At 46.0% G+C, this 18,008-nt stretch overlaps 3 protein-coding genes across 7 annotated transcripts in view; 2 read left to right on the forward strand and 1 right to left on the reverse strand.

Moving 5' to 3' along the window:
- ZP2 (zona pellucida glycoprotein 2) lies at positions 1–5,770 on the forward strand. Its single transcript, XM_071444678.1, has 18 exons — positions 1–41; positions 119–192; positions 365–448; positions 524–618; positions 1,411–1,569; positions 1,896–1,940; positions 2,180–2,344; positions 2,773–2,869; positions 2,952–3,133; positions 3,542–3,671; positions 3,807–3,988; positions 4,068–4,159; positions 4,243–4,367; positions 4,615–4,804; positions 5,047–5,182; positions 5,269–5,365; positions 5,452–5,538; positions 5,628–5,770. Exons 1-18 carry the CDS (start codon positions 1–3, stop codon positions 5,768–5,770), a joined length of 2,124 nt encoding a protein of 707 aa, XP_071300779.1.
- Positions 5,771–9,520: 3,750 nt separating this feature from the next.
- LDAF1 (lipid droplet assembly factor 1) lies at positions 9,521–14,472 on the reverse strand. Of its 5 annotated transcripts, none has more exons than XM_071444108.1 (5): positions 13,951–14,472; positions 12,580–12,709; positions 12,037–12,205; positions 11,504–11,642; positions 9,521–10,352 (listed from the first exon to the last, which is right to left on the reverse strand). In XM_071444108.1, the coding sequence occupies exons 2-5, from the start codon at positions 12,649–12,651 to the stop codon at positions 10,262–10,264; spliced, it is 471 nt and encodes a 156-aa protein (XP_071300209.1). In that variant the 5' UTR covers positions 12,652–12,709; positions 13,951–14,472; the 3' UTR covers positions 9,521–10,261. The 5 variants fall into 5 exon arrangements, with proteins under 5 accessions (XP_071300209.1, XP_071300207.1, XP_071300205.1 ...); XM_071444106.1 differs by having other exon boundaries at positions 12,580–12,714; positions 13,951–14,470; XM_071444104.1 differs by lacking the exon at positions 13,951–14,472 and adding an exon at positions 13,685–13,842 and having other exon boundaries at positions 12,580–12,714.
- A 1,865-nt stretch (positions 14,473–16,337) lies between these two features.
- Positions 16,338–18,008, forward strand: part of DNAH3 (dynein axonemal heavy chain 3) — a 55,658-nt gene continuing 53,987 nt past the window's right edge. Inside the window, exons 1-2 of the mRNA XM_071444109.1 lie at positions 16,338–16,416; positions 16,869–16,980. The gene's annotated coding sequence lies outside the window, so the exon portion shown is untranslated. The remainder of the gene's footprint in view (positions 16,417–16,868; positions 16,981–18,008) is intronic.

Below are 18,008 nucleotides of genomic sequence, written 5' to 3' on the forward strand. Positions count from 1 at the left end.
ATGGGATTTGAGCAGCAGTGCTGGAGCACCTCGAGGATGTGGTGAGTGTGGTTTGGGGTACAAGGGGAGCTGGCTCCTTTCCTTGCTGCTCTCTCATTTGAGTCTCTTTTCCTTGCAGGTTGCTGCTCCTGTTTGGAGTTTTGCTGTGCTTAGCCCCTTGTGCTGATGGCCTGGGGGACCAGGATCTCTTGGGTAATGTCCCCTCTCTGGGCTGGCTATGGTGGGGATGTGGGTTTGGGCTTGTTTGGAGCTGCTTCCCCTCTGCCTTGGCGTGGGAGGGCTCTGGATGGTGCCTGGCTGAGGCTTGCAGGGTGTGTGCCTCCAGGAGGGTTTGCTGGAGCTCATGGTGGCCTTTGTTCTGCAGAGAACGTGACCTGCCATCGGCATGGGATGGAAGTTGAGTTTTCCAGAGCGCTTAGCAACTACTCCTGGCATGTGTGTGTTGTGGGTATGTATTGCTGCTGCCCTGGCCCTTCTGCTGACACCTGCCTGCTGCAGGGCTAATCTTCCACATCCCTCCTAGATGTGAGTGGGGAGGAGATCGTGTCCTGTGAGCACACTGTGGACTATGAGAGGCTGATACTCAGTGTCCTGTTTGTCAACTGCACCAGCCTGCAGGTAAAGGGGTCTTCATCCTGGGAAGCTGCTTTGATGGAGTTAGGAGATGTTTATTTTTTTCCCCTGGACAGGACTGAGTTTAATAGGGTTTCTATTTCTAACTTTGCTTGAGACTGAGGATACTTATACTTCTGATAATCTAAAACTTTTATAGAAGAACACTTCATGCCAAAAATTGAAAGAGAAAACCAACCCCAAAGCTACTGAAATTCTTATTCTTTCAATTATCTATTAAATGCCTCAGCCTGTCATAAATGTTATGTTCTCCTGCAGAGGACTTGAATTACTTGACAGGTTTTCTTGTAGGGAGATGGACCAGGCTCAAGAGTTTCAGAGCACCAATCTATTTAAATATGCATTGACAGACAATTAACACCATATGCTGATCAGAGCTGTTGAGGTAGTGTAGTCAGTGGGAGGCCAGAACCAGATGCTTTACTGGTATCTGTTACTTTTAAGTATTTGAAATACTGCAGGACTCTGTTCTGCTGTTTATTAGCTTAGTTTTTTTGGACAGCTGACTCTCTGGCACCAAATTCTGTTACTCCTTGGAGTTTTCTTGACTTCTGCAGTTATCTTTGTATCTTCTGCTCTTCAACCTAACCCTGTGCCCCCTGCTTTCCTAAAGAGGGCATCCTTTTCCTTTGGGCTTTTCAAACAAGAAGTCTCCTTGGGCTGGTACAGACACCTAAACCAGCTCTGGAGTTAGAGTTCAGGCCTGATGGCTTTCAGGTGCCCTCATGCTGCAGTGAGTACTGCAGCCTCTTTCTAATGAATGTCTCTTGTCTGTAGCATGGTCAGCACCAGCTCTGGCTGAAGCTGATGGTGAATGACACGATGGGAGAGGAGACAAATATCACCTACAGCGCTCACTGTGACAGCATTCCTGTAGATGAAGCCACTGCTCCTGTGTTTGCTGGTGCTACAAACTGCACCAAAGACTTCATGGCAGTAAGTAGAGGGGTGGGAGTGCTCTGGTTCCTGCTCTGAGGCTTGCAAAGCAGGGTGGCTGTCTCCTGGAGCTGTGTCTGTGATCTGGGGAAAGCTCCAATGAGCTGCAAGGAGCTCTCTTGGCTGCAGGTTCCCTTTGCCTTGGCTGCTGGCTCTTTGGAGAGCTGGTTTGCAAATGGTCATTGATGATGCACCCAGTCTGGCTCCAGCCCTGTTGCAGGGGAAGCTGATGCTGGCAGTTTACTTTGGGAAGCTGTAGTGAAGATTTTGCTGTGTAGTTACTACCCTGCAAGTTCCTGTAGTCTAATTCTCATGATGTGTTTCAGGTTACCTTCCCAGGACTCATTTCAAGTCTCAGTGATGAGCATAAGGTATGTTCCTTCCACCTTGTGGAGAGAGCTGGGGAGGAGTGCCTGGGGTTTTGGGATAAGCTGAGCCTGATAGCTTCAAGTTTGGGCAGGGACCTCTCTGATGGACTTGCATCTTGTTGGGAAGCCCAGTTCTGCCCTGTCAATATAGGCTTGAGTGTAAAGTCTGGGAGGTGGCAGCCCTGCAGAGTGAAAATCTAATGCCTTAATGCTTCTGTGCCTTTTGATTTCCTGCTTTGCAGCTTCCAGCAACTCCAATGTCCTGGAATCTGTCAGTTGATGATGGAACCAAAATACATCAGCTAAGCCTGGGGCAAGCAATGCAGCAAGGCTATAACTTTCTAGTTGATGGCCACAACCTGATCTTTCAGGTGGCCTTTGCTGCCACTGGAGTTGTGTCCTACAAGGTATGTGAATGGAAGATCAGCACTGAGGAGTTACCCAGCCCCTGTTTGGGCAGCAGTCTCCCTCCTGTAGACCTGGGGAAAGCATTTTCAGGCCAGGGCCAGACCTGATGTCACTGATGCACTGCTGGGCTGAGCTGGTGTGGGCAAAGCTGTCACTGAACTGCCTGGCACAAGGGTCTGGGAAGGCACAGTGTGCCCCTCAGACAGCAGCACAGTGAGTGGGAATCTCCAGAAACAGAATTCCAGTTACAGCCAGTCCTGGGAACATCTGACTGGCAGTCTCATGATCAGCAGCTGTTTTTAGAAAGGGTGAGGTGGGAAGAAGCTGCTGCAGACCTGAACCTGATGCAGTATGTGGCCCTCTGGGGGTGGTCCTGTGATGGATCAGAGCTGAGCACTGTCTAACAGAGCTCCATCTTCTTTGTCAGCTCAATGATAAGGTGCTCCACACTGTGGCACTCAAGCTCATGTATGGCCCTCCTGAGCGTAGACTGACCGTGGAGTCAAGAATGCTTTGTGCTCCAGGTAATGCATGGAAAAAGCCAGAACTTAACCCCCTTTTTCTCCAGGGAAAATGATCTTATATTTATCCAAGATGTTGTTGCAGGTCCAGCAATCTGTAATGCAACACACATGACTATTGCCATCCCAGCCTTTCCAGGGATCCTTATGGATGTGGATGTAGAGAATAAGACCATCCCCATGGATCAGCTTCAGGAAAATGGAATCACTCTGGACACACAGAGAGGGATCAGGCTGTATATTAGCAGGGGAATCCTGAAGTCCAGGGTGAGTTCTGATCCTTGAGTCACAGGTGTTGGTGTGATCACACCTCCTTGGTGTTTTGAGACTCAGAGGCACAGAAGCTTTGACCTTGGCTAAGCATCTGTTGAGTCAGTCATGCCCTGTGGCTGGCTGAGGGCAGGTGTGACTAAGATGAATGCAAACTGACTCTGTAATAGATAAGCATCATGCAAGGTAACTTGGGTTTCCTGGAGTCTTGGCAAAAACAGATGAAGGTGAAAATATTCCTCTTGGAGGGGGTGGGTATTTGGCATGCCTGGAGCAATGCAAATGAGCTTCCCCTGTGGCCAGAGTGCTCTTCAGGCTTGGCTTATTTGTTAATCAGCTCCAACAGGTGCATGAGTTTAAAAAGAGCTCTTGTCACACTCTAAGAGAATATCTCTTGTCCTTCAGATACGTGGGGAGAGCTGCTCAGGACTTCAGTACTACATGTCCTCTTTGAAACTGGCTTTTCACTTCCACGGGGAGACTGTGGCAATGGTGATGCAGCCTGAGTGCCCCTGTGAGAAGCACACACCAATAGGTAGGAGACTGACTCCTGCAGCTCCCTCAGCATGGCTCATTGTTATGCTTTGTTGGATTAGTTCACCTCACCAACACCTCCTGGCAGACAGAGCTGTCAGACTCACATGGCAACTTATGTGAACCTCTGTTACAGCTGCTGTGTGCACCCAGGATGGTTACATGGATTTTGAAATCCTGGCTGAGAGTACCACGCCACTGCTGGATTTGGATACACTCAGGCTCAGGGATCCTGTGTGCAGGCCAGCCTACAGGTCACCTTTGAATGACAGGGTTCGGTTTCATGTCCCCCTGAACGGGTGTGGGACCAGGCACTGGGTGAGTGTGTGGCCAGGGCTGGTGGGGATGGGATTCAGGCACTGGCAATGCCCTTGTTAATGCTGTCATTTACCTGCAGTTTGATGGGGAGCAGATTCATTATGAGAATGAGGTGAGGTCATCATGGACAGACCTTCCCCTGGGCAGGATCTCAAGGGACAGTGAACTCAGGTGTGTCTGGAAACATCTTTAGCCCATCCAGCACTGTATTACCCACACAACAATATGACTTACCTGCTCCTTCCCTGTTACAGGTTAACAGTTGTGTGCTCCTTCAGCAATGGTGATGCCTCCCTGACTGTAAAAGTAGACAACCTTTCTCCTCCACCTTCTTCAGTGAATCAAGGCTCCCTCTCCTTAGTTCTGCTAAGCTACCCAGGTAAAACTGGCTCTGGGCTCAGTTGGCTGGGAGGTATCTGGAGCTTGTGGAGGGGAGATGAGTGAACTCTTCTGGTACGTGGTCTTCTGTCCTGGTGTGCTTCCTTCCTTCCTGCTCATCCATGCTGCCTGAAGCAGATACCCCGAATCTGTGGCCCTTGGACAGAGTTGTTCAACCAGCTGCAGTTGAACAGCTTGAGACCCTCTTTGCACCCTGAGTTAAAGATAAATGACTTTGGCTCTTGCAGAGGACTCGTACAGGCAGCCCTACCGTGAGGATCAGTATCCCATAGTGAGGTACCTGCGCCAGCCCATCTTCCTGGAAGTTCAGGTCCTGAACCGCAATGACCCCAACCTGCACCTGGTGCTGGATGACTGCTGGGCAACGGCCTCCCAAGAGCCAAGATCACTGCCCCAGTGGGACATTGTTGTAGATGGGTGAGTGCCCCACCACACAAATGAAAGTACCAATTGCAGTGGGTGTGAGGAGTCCCTAATTCTTCTGCCCTGCTCTGTCTTTAGTATGAGAGCCTTCTAAGTGCTGCCCTGGGATGCTGGAATTTGTAGGAAGAAGGTAGCACCTCAACCTTGAACTTTAATCTGCTGCTTAAAGGAGTCAACACCAATAACCCAAATCTTCTCTACCCTGATGTTCTAACTTGGTTTTTATTTATTGGCAGCTGTGAGTATGACCTAGACAGCTACAGGACTGTGTTCCACCCTGTGGGACGTGGTGTCAGCTATGCTAACTATCGCCAAAGGCTGGAAGTGAAGACTTTTGCTTTTGTTTCTGGTGATAAAGCCCTTTCTGGCCTGGTAGGTGACATTGGACTTGGAGCAGTAGTAGGAGCAGTTGCTGTTTCAAAATGAAGAGGTGTCTCACTGTTCTCATTCTGTCCCAGGTGTATTTCCACTGCAGTGTTCTGATCTGCCACCGTTTTCACCCAGACTCCCCGTTGTGCATCCCAAGATGCCCAAGGCCATCCAGAAGCAAGAGAGGTAATGTCTGGGTGGATTTTAGGTTGCACTGATGCAAGATAACCCACTGCACTGTGGGGTTCAATTGTGCTGTGTTTCTGTTGTAGAAAGCGGGATGGCAGCTGTGAACTCTGCTGTGGTGAGCCTGGGGGGCCCTGTCCTCCTTGTGCCAGAAGAGTGGTCTGCAGCCCAAGGTACTGAGCCAGGGGATGCTGGGGGGTGTTGCTTGGGCTTATTGAGGCTCTGTCTCCACAAACAAACTGCCTTTCCCCTTGCTTTGCAGGGAGCACTCTCCTGAGCAAGGAGGCGTGGGCTGGCATTGCAGTGATTGCTGTTGGTGTTCTCTCTCTGGCCACAATGCTGCTATTTTTGGCTTTTCTTAAATGCCTAAAGAGAAGAGCATACATGGTAAATGTGGTACATTAGTGTGCATTTCCAAATAAACTTGGAGTAGTCACTTGGTGAATTGTGTCTGTCATGTATTCCCTCTCCTGCATCTGGTTATGCAATCAACACTGCTCATCCTCTGAATACCTCCTTATTTGTCCTTAACAATTGCTATAATACTTAATTTCCTGAGCATCTTTGTTCTGTAACAGACTGCTGCTATGTTAAATTCCTGTTGAACTTTGCAGCCAATTTCCTTTCTTGAATTGCTTATCATTTTTCACAATTGTGATTTCATTTAATTGGGGTTTTAAAATTCCATGTTGTGCCAGTATCTGCAGGATGAGTAGCTTCTCCAGCTGCTCTTGTAAACATGAGCCCTGCACTGTACCTGGAAAGTAAAACCTGGCTTTATTGAAATTATTTAGCAACACCCAGAACTTGTGTTAAAACTTTACTGTTAAAAAAAAAAAACCAAAACAAACCTCTTTGTCCTTATGGGAATCAGATAATCACAGAAGGTCTTTGAAGGAGATAGACAAGGGAGGCTTTACTGTATACAGCAGCCCAGAAGGACACTAGAAAAACTAAAGTGGAACAGACTTCCTGCTGCCAGAGCTGGTCTTCTGATGGCTGAAAGTTTCTTTGGCCACTTAATAGGGGCACCAGGAGTGTGTAATTTGGGGTGACGAAATTTCTTCCCTCAGACTGGGGGAGGAAAAGTGTGAGTACAGCTAAAGCTGTCTTGTCTGCAATACTGACAGCTCTGTCTGTAGCTGTAACACTGCCCACCTGAGGTTGAGGCAGTTTTTCATGTGGCTTTTATTTTGTATTTTGTACATGTTGCCTTGCATAGTCAAGGAAATGAGGCATAAAATATAATTGCATGTGACAGAGTGAAAGTGCTTTGCTGTAGTAGGAGTGTAACAGCCTTAGGTTAAACATTGTCTGGCAATTCTGTGTGAGCAGGGAGAGTGATCATCACAAGTCCAGCTCTGTGCTCTGAGTCTGCAGGGTTTCAGACCAAGTCAGTGGCCAGACCCTGACACTTGTCCAGCACGCTGTGCATAAACAGGACAGGCTGTGGGCTTGTCTGCCACAGCCCCTACTTCACTTAGGCATTATTAGTGGACTACTATTAATGCAATAGACTTCAGGCTGCATTTTCGAAGTATTAATGTGTATCTCATTCAAAGAGAGCATGGAGTAGAGACCATGATGAATGTGATCATTAGACATTGTTAGTATTTAATCAAAATTATAATGATATAAGAACAATGGAACTATGAATCTCGCATTGGAGCCACTTAATTAAAAGTCAGTTTCTGTCATTGGCCTGATAGAAGTTAGGGTTGAAGGGATTACTTAAGCTACTGTCCAGCAAACAACCTGCTATACTTAAGTCTTGTTGACTTAGCACTTGGCTGGAATATGAAGTATTTCTGCAAAAGCCAGGTAAGTGGTCCTTGATAAAGAGGGTTTATGTACTTAACTGTATGCTGTACTTCACTGTATGGGCTTTTAGCTCTTCTGACCCTAATAGGGTTGATCTTAATATTCCCTCTCTCCATTCTTGTTCTGAAATGTGGGGAAAAGATCTTTGTGTGTGTTCAGGTAGAGAAGTTTCTTTGTTTCTTGTTGATGGAGTTTGAACCTTTGCTCTAGGGTGGTTGGAGTTTCCTAAATAATGTTACAGTGACATGTAAATATGTTAGTTAACATCCCAATAAATGAAAATATTTTTTCTATATCTTACATATGTAAATCTGCAGACTTGCACTAGTTGAAGGTATTTAAATAACTCAGCTACCTCCTGAATGGGAAGCAGTAAGAGCTTAACTTTTGCTCTTTGACTTCTGTATTTTGTGCTATTTTTACTGCCTGAGGAGGTGAGGCAAAGAGCTTGCGCATGGTGACAGCCATGTAGGTCAAAGAGAAGGTTGTCCTTGCCTGGTTTCTGCCCCAGGCTGATATTGTTGGCCTAGGGTAAGACTTCAGATGTGGCATGTGAGAGGAGACCCCTCCCTGGTTTCTGGGAGGGTTAACTATAGTTCTCTCTCTCAGGGTGGCTCATTTAATGCTCTTTAGGGACATTGCAGGGGTGCTTTGGATGAAGAATCTTAATTTAAATCAAGGAAAACACAGGATTGTGTTCCTTATTTTGTACATAATTTACCCTAGAGCCCAGCCACATGCCTTCCTTTCCCTCTTCCTCTGTGTGTGCTGCTACCTCTCTGTTCCCTGTTGAAGTGTGTTATCTGGAAAGTTTAAACTCATCTTACAAGTAAAGAAATTATTCCTTTCCTGCATTCAGGCAGAGATCCCTCTCTTCCAACACAGGGCAGGGTGAGGTGGGGATGATGGTGCTGCATGAGAAGGCAGAGGAGTTACTCAAGGAACCTGCTGCAGGTGGAGGCAGCATTGACTCTGCAGCCTGAGCTCAAGCAGCTGCTTCAGAAGCCATACCACAGTTGGTTGCCCCAAATTTCCTTAGATGTGGGGTATTTGGGGTCCCCCAGGCTGTAGGGCCATGAGAGTGGCTGCCTCTTAAGGCATGTGTATGCCTAAAGTAAGGGGCAGGGAACCAGATCTGTGAGAGCTGAGTAGGCTGAGGAGCTGCTTGGGAATGGGGCCATGGGGTGGGAGTCTCCTGCCAGATTCTTGTGGGGTTGGTGGTGTTCTGCAGAAAGCTGAGAGCAACTGAGAAAAAGGGGACTTGGCAGGATCCTGTCTTGCTAAGGACTTCTTATCTCTACTGCAGTCTTTAATAATTCAAAGAAAACAACCCCTGCCCTCCTTTTAAGGGATGCCTTACTGTCTCCAGTAAAACACCTACTCTATGCTGACCTAGTTTTTTCTTCAGCATCTCTCAATTGAAATCCTTACTCTGGTGATGGCACTGCAGAAAAAGCAGCTCTTGGTGCAAGGACACAGCGAGAAGCCTTGAAATGACAGGCTGATAAGCATGCAAAGGTCAGGGCAGCAGGAGCAGAACTGTTCCAAGTGTACCTGCAGCTAACTGAGAATTCACAGTTTTAGTTCCTGCTAAGTGCTGAGGACAGAAGGAATTATATAAAGCAAAATATGCTTAAAATGCAGAGGGAAATGGTTCATGTTGGGTCAGACTCTGAGTGGGACTGGATTAACTTATTTTAGTGTCTGCTGATTTTATTAAGTAATGTCTCTTCCCTTCAGAAGATGAGGACATAAAGGAAAGTGAGGGGAAAGGATGCAGCTGTGTATTCGTGTATGAGCTGTGCTATAAAGATTTTGTGTTGTAACTTCAGGCAGGTGTAAGGGCTTTATTCCTCTGTCTTTGGAGGTGACTCCTGGAAGCTCTTGCAGGCAGCCTTGCCTGAGGGCAGGCTGGCTCTGTGGCTTTGTGCTGTTTGCTGAATTAATGCGCCTTTAAAAGAAAGGGCTTCTAGAAATCTTCTGGGAATTATTTCACTCCACAGCTGATGTGTGGGGCCAGCTTAGCCTAAAAGCTGAAACTATTAGCACCACGACTTTGTGAAGTACATTATGGCTCAGGTAGGCTCTGTGTCCATGTTTAGTCAAGCAGCAGGTTGTTTCATGCAGAGCTAAATAAAACTAATTTAGACCTTAGACATCTGCATTTCCTTTACAGGCATGAGAAGGGGAGTAATCTGCAGTTTGTGGCTTAGCAATGTTGGCCATATAAGATACTTTATTCAAGGAGAAAACCTTAGCTCCAACTGTAGCCTTCTTAAAACAACTTGTGAAAAAATTGCTTTTACTATAGAATAAACCAGACTAATAAGACAATCTGGATAAACAAACAGCACTTTATTAAACTAAAATAGTTAATACTTTATGCTTAAAAATATAATAACATTTGCAAAAATGAAAAAGTTTAAATAACATACAAAAAGTTACAACTGAGAAGCAAACCAGGCAATTTAAATACCTAAACAAGACCTAAGCATACCCCTGATATGATGAGGCAATAAGTAAAATATCCCTTTGGAATAACAGAACATCTAAAGGGAGAAAAAAGCTTAGACCATGACATATGACAAACCCACTTTTCCCTTTATAATGAACATAAAGCATTGGTGTACTCATTCTATTTTAACAAAGGTTGTTAAGGCTTACAAATATTTTTCCACATTCAAAATGCATTTCTACTGTTCTGAACTGTGCTACTTTTGTATCAAAATGACCACTGCTATGTACTAAAGGGAGTACATTCAGAATTCCAGTATCTGAGAAACCAAATATCTCTCTCCCCTTTCTGTTCACCTTGCCATTGACTTAACAGTACCAACTATTATTACATCCCTTTACCAAACTCTGTGGAACACTCCATCATGCACATACTCTTACCACTGCACTGCTGCTTCTTAATTATTCTTAAGATCCCTTTTACAGTGCCAGTGTAAGATGTATATTGATTTTTCTCAGTTTCCAGGAGTACACAATGATTGAATGCTTAATGAGTAAACAATTACATAGCAAATGCTGGGATTGTACAGCTAAGTGCCTATGAAGTGGGGAGAAATCTACCTATTCACTCTTTGCAGTATTGGCAGAAAGATCCAAGCCAGGCTGCTTCTGGGGTAAACTTCCATTAGCATCTTGCTTCCTCATCTGAGCCCTGTGGACATGAGAAAAGAATGGTTTTATTGTCTGTTCCTCCCTAAGATTATCTTTTAATCTTTTGCTCAAAAAAGCAGAGCTTTTTGAAATGTCCCAGACAGGTTTATATCTGCTGCTGGTCTAAGCTTCTCTCAAAAGACAGAGGAACAAAAAAATAGATAGTGTTATCTGTTTTAACATCAAAGCTGTAGTTAAATGGGGCTGGTGTGTAGGATGGATTGAGCATTTGGATATGCTATGGAAAACAGAAGTCTTCTGGAGCTGGTGGGCAGTGTTGTGGATGTGGCAGCATGCCCTGAACTGGGCTTTGCACCATGCTTTTGTCACTCTGCTGCCACCTCAGGCAGCTTTGTGTGTCCTCAAGAGCTGTGCAAACACAGCTGTGCTGAAGGAGCTAACTGAGGAAGCCTAGCAGAGAGCAGCTGTGCTTTTTCTTCTTGCTCTTCCCTCTGGCACAGTGATCACCGTGGCTCCTGGCCTGGCAGGTATTTCAGGGGGCCACAGGTGGCACTCTAGCACAGCCTGCTGCCTCCTGCTCTCAGCTGCCTGGCTGAGGCAGTGCTGACTGAAACAGGCCTCCAAAGTCCTGACAGGCACAACTGGCAACTTACACAGTGCAGGATCCTACAAAACCTGTTCTTTTTATTTTGACCACACTGTCCTTTTTAAGTACTCCTCTGCCTATCCCAAATCTACAATGCATTTTGTTCCTTTACTTTACAAATGCAGGTAGCAGAGATAGCTGGGTCTTCCTGCAGGAAAAACTGCAAAAGTTCATCTCCTACACAAAATTCAACTTGATAGTAGGTTTTAGTGATGTTTAAAGCAACACATTAGAGTGAGATAAAGATGTATTTTACTGCCTGCTGTCATGTTGTGTTAGCATGTTCACATTTAAAGACCAATTGTGTTTCCTCTGTCCCAAAAAGGAAAAAGGGCATGAATTAAAGCTCATTTGAATACCTATCAATGACCAGACAGCTGCATTTTAAGCCATGAGGGTAGCCCAAGATTCAAAGCATTCAAGAAACATTAGTAGACTAAGCAACAGTGGCTCATTTAGGGGAAAAAAAAACCAAACCAAACAATGAATGCAATAGCCCAGTTACAGTTTGAAATCCAAGCATGGATCAAGCCATCCATACTCACCTTGATGCACACCAGTAGTTGACCAGAGTTGAAAGTGCAACGTAAGAAACACTCAGCACTCCAGAAACTCCCAGGGACAGGGCTCCCAGGCCACACAGCACACACAGGAGGGCTATGCCCCCTATGGCTATCACAACACCTAACAAAACAGCACTCTGTTACTTAAACAAGTCTATGTACAAATAGAAGAGCTGACGTTCTACCATAACCCCAATTTTAAACAATTTGGGAAAACCATCTTCCTCACTCATCTGGGTAGCCTCCTTAAAAGCTGTGCATGCTCAAGGTAACTGGCTTAGGCATATCCTGGTGGCTGGGATTAGAAAGGAAAATAGGATTTCCCCTGTATAGACTACACTTAATTAGATTACTATTCTTGTATTAAAGAGTTTTACTACTGATGAGATTTGAGGACTACACACAGAAATCCTCAATTGCCAGGACTCAGGCTTCCAGAAGGAAAAATTAAAAAGGAAAAAGATAACATGCATTAAGAGGGAATAGGTAAGTACATCCATGAATACATACAGTACCTTCCATGACTATTACACCAATACAGGCCATTACAGCTGTTGTAACAACAAAAACCAGGAAAAATCCAACAGGAATAGCTGACACTGCAATAAACATCAGGAGTGATAAGGCAACAAAAGGATGGTCATCTAAATATTGGCCAACACGAGAATTCATAAAGGCAACAACCTGCAGATGAAAGAAAAATGTTTTAGATTTTTTTTAATCTCTTGTCACAGATACATTTCACAGATTACTGCTGCTGTACTGAACCACAGGTAGGACAGATCTTTTGTCAGTCTGCAGCTGGCATAAGGAGCACTTCTTGCCTCTGTTTCAAAAGCATGCTCTACTATCTCAAAGGGTTATGCCAGTAAAACACAAAAATGCAAAACAGGCTTCCCTCTTTCTTGACTGAAGGTGTGGGAGGACAGGCCCTCCCATAGGCCTTACAATGTTCACTTAAAAAATAGGGAGTGCATTTAAATAAACCAGGGTGTGATATGCTGATAGTTACAAAAGGAAGAGCTTTATAAACATATAAAATTACAGTCCAGACCCACATTTGCGTTGCTGTGGATGGTCTGCATCACGGAGTGCCATTGCTTCTGTAGTTCCTGCATTTCTTTGGACATATTATTAATCCTCAGCCACGACCTCTTCTGAACAGCCAGTTCTCACTCTGCCATCCAACTTCCCTTAAAGTTAAGGCACAATTAGTAACAGGCTCATAGAGATGCTTTTTGAAAATGTTTCCTTTGTATAAAGAGAGAATGTAGGTTTCAGCTGAAGTGATACACAGTCTAACTCATTACTTTTACAAGAGCACATCTAATGTAGAGGGCTTGTCCCTGCAAGCTCTTCTGAAACTCCCACAGCCAAGTAGCAAGATACAGGTGACTCTTCTCCCTTTATAACATTAACCCCGTGCTTACCCATCAGGGTATTCACTTACCAGTAAAAACATCACTTCTAACCACCTGCACGGACAATTTGTTGCTATGGGTTCTGGAAACCAGTAACACACTAATTGACACTTATTTCTGTGAGTGTCCTTGTACTCAGCATCGAGAGCATACCCCACACAGCTTCAAAACTCGGCGTATTAAGGCAAAATGCTTCAGGATGCTCTGCACATACTGAATTGTGTCAATTTCAGGGAAACCTCAGCTCAGTAATCTCCCTGCAAATTTCCAGCTGTTGTTGCAGGGGGACCCTTACAAGGGGCAGCTTAGAGGATGCATTTTGCTGTTTGCTACCCCGAGCAGCCAGGGTGTCGGTGTCCCTGCCGTGCCCCCCGCACCCACACGGGCCCTCCCGGGCACACTGTCACACACAGCGGGTGAGCCCCGGCAGCGCGGGGCAGGAGCTGCCCGCGGGGCGCGCCCGAGCCCGGGCGTTACCTCGGCCACCGCCCGCGGCCTGCACCGGCACCCAGCACCGCGGCCGGGGCACAGCGATCACCCCCCGGTCACCGCCACAGCCACCCCCACGAACCAGCGCCCCGGGCCGACAGCGGCTCCCCAGCCTGTGTCCCCCGCAGGTAATGGGGGACACGGCCCCGCTCCCGCGGCGCTGCCGGGCCGCGGCCCTCCCGCCCAGCCGGGCAGTGCCGGAGCCCGGGCTGGCGGGGCGGGGCGGCGCCGGCCCCGGCAATGTCCCCCTCACCTGCGGCTGCACCCGCCGGGCCCGGCCCCGCTCGGCCGCTCGTCCCCGGCTGCCGGGCCTGCCGGGCTGGGGGAGCGCCGCTCTCCCGCCGCTGTCTCCTCCCCGCGGGGGCCGGGCAGGGCCCGCCTGTGGCGGCGCAGCGCGGCCGTGGGCGTGCGGCTCCCGGGCCGGGCTGCAAAGGCCGCTGGTGCTTGCGGCGGTGCCTGATGCCCCTCGGGTGTCCTATCGCATACCCCTTGCTGTCCTGCCCTTCACCCCGGCCCTACCTCAGCCGCTCAGTCCGGGCACCCTCATGAGTGTCCGTCCTAGGGGTTTGTGTTGGTTTAGGACATGCAGCCTGGAGCTTTTTGGCATGGAGGATGGAAAATGAGGGTATCTGCGGTCTCCGTGCCGCTGTGGAGGCGTGCAGAGGCTGCTCGGCCTCGGTGCCAGCAGTCGCTCCGTGGATGTCCCCAGTGCCACCGTCCCAGGCTGGCGGGCAGCTCGCCGGGAGCTGGGAGGGTTCGGTCCCGCCGTGAGGGGCGCTGGAGCAGCCGCTGTGGGACGCCTCACCTGGCTCCAGCACCTTCCCCCGTCCCGGTGGCTGTTCCCACACGTTCCCACCTTGTCTGCTGCCTCCGGGTGTTTTGGTGCCCACGTGGCAAACCTGTTCGGGGAGATGTGCCATGTGAGGAGTAATTGCGTTAGGAATTCAGCCGGGTTTTCAGCAAAAGCAATGCGGCTGCAGTGCCCCAGCCTTTGGCCGGGACTGTTGTCGGCAGCGATGCTCGCTGAGGTGTGCCGCACGATGATGGTTGGGCCTGGCTGTTCTCCGGAGCCATCATGAGGGTGTGAACAGGCAAGCCTGAGCTTCAGTCAATTCCCAGCTTCTGCTACGCTGATTTTTTCATGCTGTAAATTGCAATCAGAAATGAGTTAAATATTCATGTTTCTCATGCCTGTTTTAATAATTTAATTGGTGCCACCTATGAGAGTATTTGAGAGTATTACAAAAATGGATGTTAACGGTTTCATGATTATTTTTTTAAAGGCAGCAAAATAAGTAGCATGTTTCATTTGGAAATTAATGCAAAAAGAAGTTTTATGAACTATGTGGGTTAGACTTATCAGACTGTTGGAGCTGTGTGTCTTTGAGGTGCTGATTTCAATGATCTCTGCAGATACCAGGATTTGTGTAGACAAAGGGAATAGGATTTGCATTATATTACCACATATTCGGACTGTGGAGTCTAAAAGCCTAGCACAAGATACCTGCAAGAAGACAATGGTCAAGGCAAGTGTATTTTGCTTAAGCTCTTACTGTGTTAATCACTCATATTATTAAAGTGCATAGTGGATTGATATTCCTGGTATACTAAGGTATATAGTAATAAATTTGTTGGTTTGTATACTTTTTTAAAAAGTGAACATAGGGAAAACTTACTGGCAGAATTGCAGTGTGACATAACTCAGTGATAATGGCACTATAAAGTTTAATGGAGCTGAGTTTAAAGTATACTGGAGATTTAAAATTTCTGGCTGTTTTCAAGCATGCCATAGCTGCAGTTTTGAAGATAGTCTCATACTTCTTAGTAAATTATTTTCTTGCTATGCATAATTATCTCTTCTGCTAAAAATTCATATATAATCTTCCTCTATACAAAACAACTGGTTTTAATGTTTTTCAAGCAGCAGAGATAAGTTATTCAACTTAGAAGGGCATGCATATATGAGCATCCGAGTTGATGTGCACAGAGAACAGTAGTTACTCTTAACTGCTGCTTAATTGAGCTTGTCTTCATGCCAGTGTCAGCTCCAATTAGCAGGAAAATACTCATGTTGCAAACCAGCACTGCAGTATTTGGAGACTTACAGCACACATTAGCCAAGCAATTACCAGCAGCAGCAGTGCTGATTTTGTACCCTGCACTGCTGGCCCGTGTTTAAAGAACAGTGGCCAACAACAATGTTCCACTTGTAGGTGGTGTAAGGGCAAGACATAAGGAAAACTGTGCTGTTAACTCAGGGATATCAGCCATTCTCACAGCTCACAGAAAACTGGATGAAAAATAGCAAAGATGATGAGAAAAGGTTTAAACTTGAACTCTTGTTGTGTTGGCAGAAGATGTATAAGGCCCTCTTGAGGGTAGCTATTAAGAGATTATGCTAGATTTCATGTTGGATGGTTGTAATTCCCATTTGTGGAAGAATGTGATGGAAGACTCTTTCAGGACATGGTGATGAATGTGAGTGGGAGGCAAATGTAGACAGGCTTAGAGAAATTGAGACTATCCCACCTGCTGTGTTCAGATCTTCAGGGAGTTTGATTCTGAATGGTGGAAAAGTGGTAAAGGTGTTTGGATTCAAGATTTTGACTCTTGAATATTTTTTTCCAATGTTCTTAAGAAAATTTGGGTTTATAGAGGCTTTACTACTCTGGGAGCTCTGTGCAGTGCTTTCATGCAAAAGTTAGAATATCTCAGGGATCTCAGGACTACATTTTTTCATAACTTTCAGAGGTAAAAGGAGCCTGTACAGGTCCTCATTGATTCCACAACTGAATCTCCCTGACCACAGCTTGGCACAACTCTGAAAGGGGCTGTTTCCTCTCTGCTGGGGGAGGAGGGAATTCTGTCTCCAAGCACCAGCTATGCTGTAACTGGGGCAACCAAGCTGAGGACTGAAAGGCAGAGTGTCAGAGCAGTTCACCAGGCTGTGACAGGCAGAGGGACTGGTAACAAGGGCACCTGCAGGTAGTTCCTGCCCTTACCCTGCTCACCTCTGCATCCTGTGGATGGGTGAGGCATGCAGGGTGTCTCTCTCTTTCTATTTCCCATTCCTTTTGACTTGGGCTTGTTCTTCTTGGCAATTAATGTGTGGTTCTGCTGTAAAACACAGCTGGGGGGCCCAGAGTTCCTGGGACATTAGAAGAGAGCAAGGAGGAAACTGGTGTTGGAGAAAGTGGGAAGGGCAGGGTTTAAAAAAGTCTTGCTTGAAGGATATCTGGGGGGAGTTAGGAAGATTGAGGTGAAAAGTGAGCTTGAGAAGAATGGTGAAAAAAAGAGCGTGGAGTTTTGGAGGAAGAGAGAAGTTATTGTTGTAAACAAGGAATGTGAGAGCTGATTTTTCTTCTTCCTGGCAACTGGGATAGAAGCTGATTGACACCTTGTGTAGTACCTGAAATGAGTCTCTCATTCTTTTCCAGTGCATGTAACAAGAAGGATGTTCACACTGAGGGAGAGGACCAAAAAATCCTAGGCAAACGGAAAAGCCAAAGCAAAATAAAGCCAAAAACAGAGAGCCCAAGTCTCCTGAGGGTAAGATCCTTCTGCTGTGACTGTGAAAGATCAATTACTTTGTCAAAACTTCAGATGCAATTGGCCATTACTGGTGATTAGTGGTTTGATATTGGAAGAAGGCTTATTGAAAGACACATGTTCTTGTTAAATATTATTTGGACTTAATCCTTTATAACATACTTTTTATTAAGGATTTCTTTGTTCAAATATTAGATGTTTGAAAGGTTACTTGGCATATAAGTCATGAGTTGTTTTAGGATGAAGGATGGCTTTTTTAATGACTCTTATACCTTTAAGAATGAATGAATGGGTATCCTAATGAACTGCATAATTTATTCATTTTTAAAGTACTCTAAGGCCCAATCCTTTAGTCATTAATCAAGAGGAATTCATGCTCTCTTTAATGAGTTATGTCTGGCAGTGATAATGTCTTTATTTCTCTGTGTGTGCAGGCATGCTGAGGAATACCAAGGAGGTAAATCAAATCAGTCCTTTCTCAACTTTTATTTCTAAATGGGCTTTTCTTTGATATTGAGGAGGACACAATTTTGTCTGCTAGAAACTAGGTTCCAACAGCCTCGTTTTTCAGTGATACGTCAGAAAGCAATAACCATGTGCTGAAAGTGTGTTAAAATTACGTAAAAAAATTATATCCTATTCAAACATAATTGTATTGGGTAATAACTTCCTCTTCCATGGTGATTTAACTCACTGGTGTTCAGATACAACACACTTCCACCTCCTTTTTCTCAGTGTCACTGTGTGTTCAGGAAATCGTTCTTTGTGAATCTCCTAAACAAGTTTGATTTAGGAAACTCAGAACACACTGTGGGTGAGGCTTTGGCCTATGCTAAAGAAGGTTGCCATCTAAAAGCATCTTAAACACTGTGAGGTTTAGTAATTTTGTGAATATATCCTGACAGAACTTTGTATGGCATCCTGGAGGCCATGTCAAAGTATTGTCACCTTAAAGAGGTGAAACATAATCCTAAAACGTGTCAGATATCCTGACATTTGTAGTTCAACACTTTGCAGAGTACTTGTGA

The sequence above is a fragment of the Agelaius tricolor genome, unplaced genomic scaffold (genome assembly GCF_023055355.1).
Source record: "Agelaius tricolor isolate 1412-34295 unplaced genomic scaffold, bAgeTri1.0.p SCAF_19, whole genome shotgun sequence".
NCBI classification, from domain to species: domain Eukaryota; kingdom Metazoa; phylum Chordata; class Aves; order Passeriformes; family Icteridae; genus Agelaius; species Agelaius tricolor.

Coding starts and splice junctions, on each gene's coding strand:
- ZP2 (XM_071444678.1), top strand. CDS start 1: ATGGGATTTGAGCAGCAGTGCTGGAGCACCTCGAGGATGTG. Junction 193..364: donor GGGGGACCAGGATCTCTTGG/GTAATGTCCCCT, acceptor TTTGTTCTGCAG/AGAACGTGACCTGCCATCGG. Junction 1,570..1,895: donor GCACCAAAGACTTCATGGCA/GTAAGTAGAGGG, acceptor GATGTGTTTCAG/GTTACCTTCCCAGGACTCAT.
- LDAF1 (XM_071444108.1), bottom strand. CDS start 12,651: ATGTCCAAAGAAATGCAGGAACTACAGAAGCAATGGCACTCCGTGATG. Junction 11,643..12,036: donor TGGTGTAATAGTCATGGAAG/GTACTGTATGTA, acceptor CTGTTTTGTTAG/GTGTTGTGATAGCCATAGGG. Junction 10,353..11,503: donor AACTACTGGTGTGCATCAAG/GTGAGTATGGAT, acceptor TCATGTCCACAG/GGCTCAGATGAGGAAGCAAG.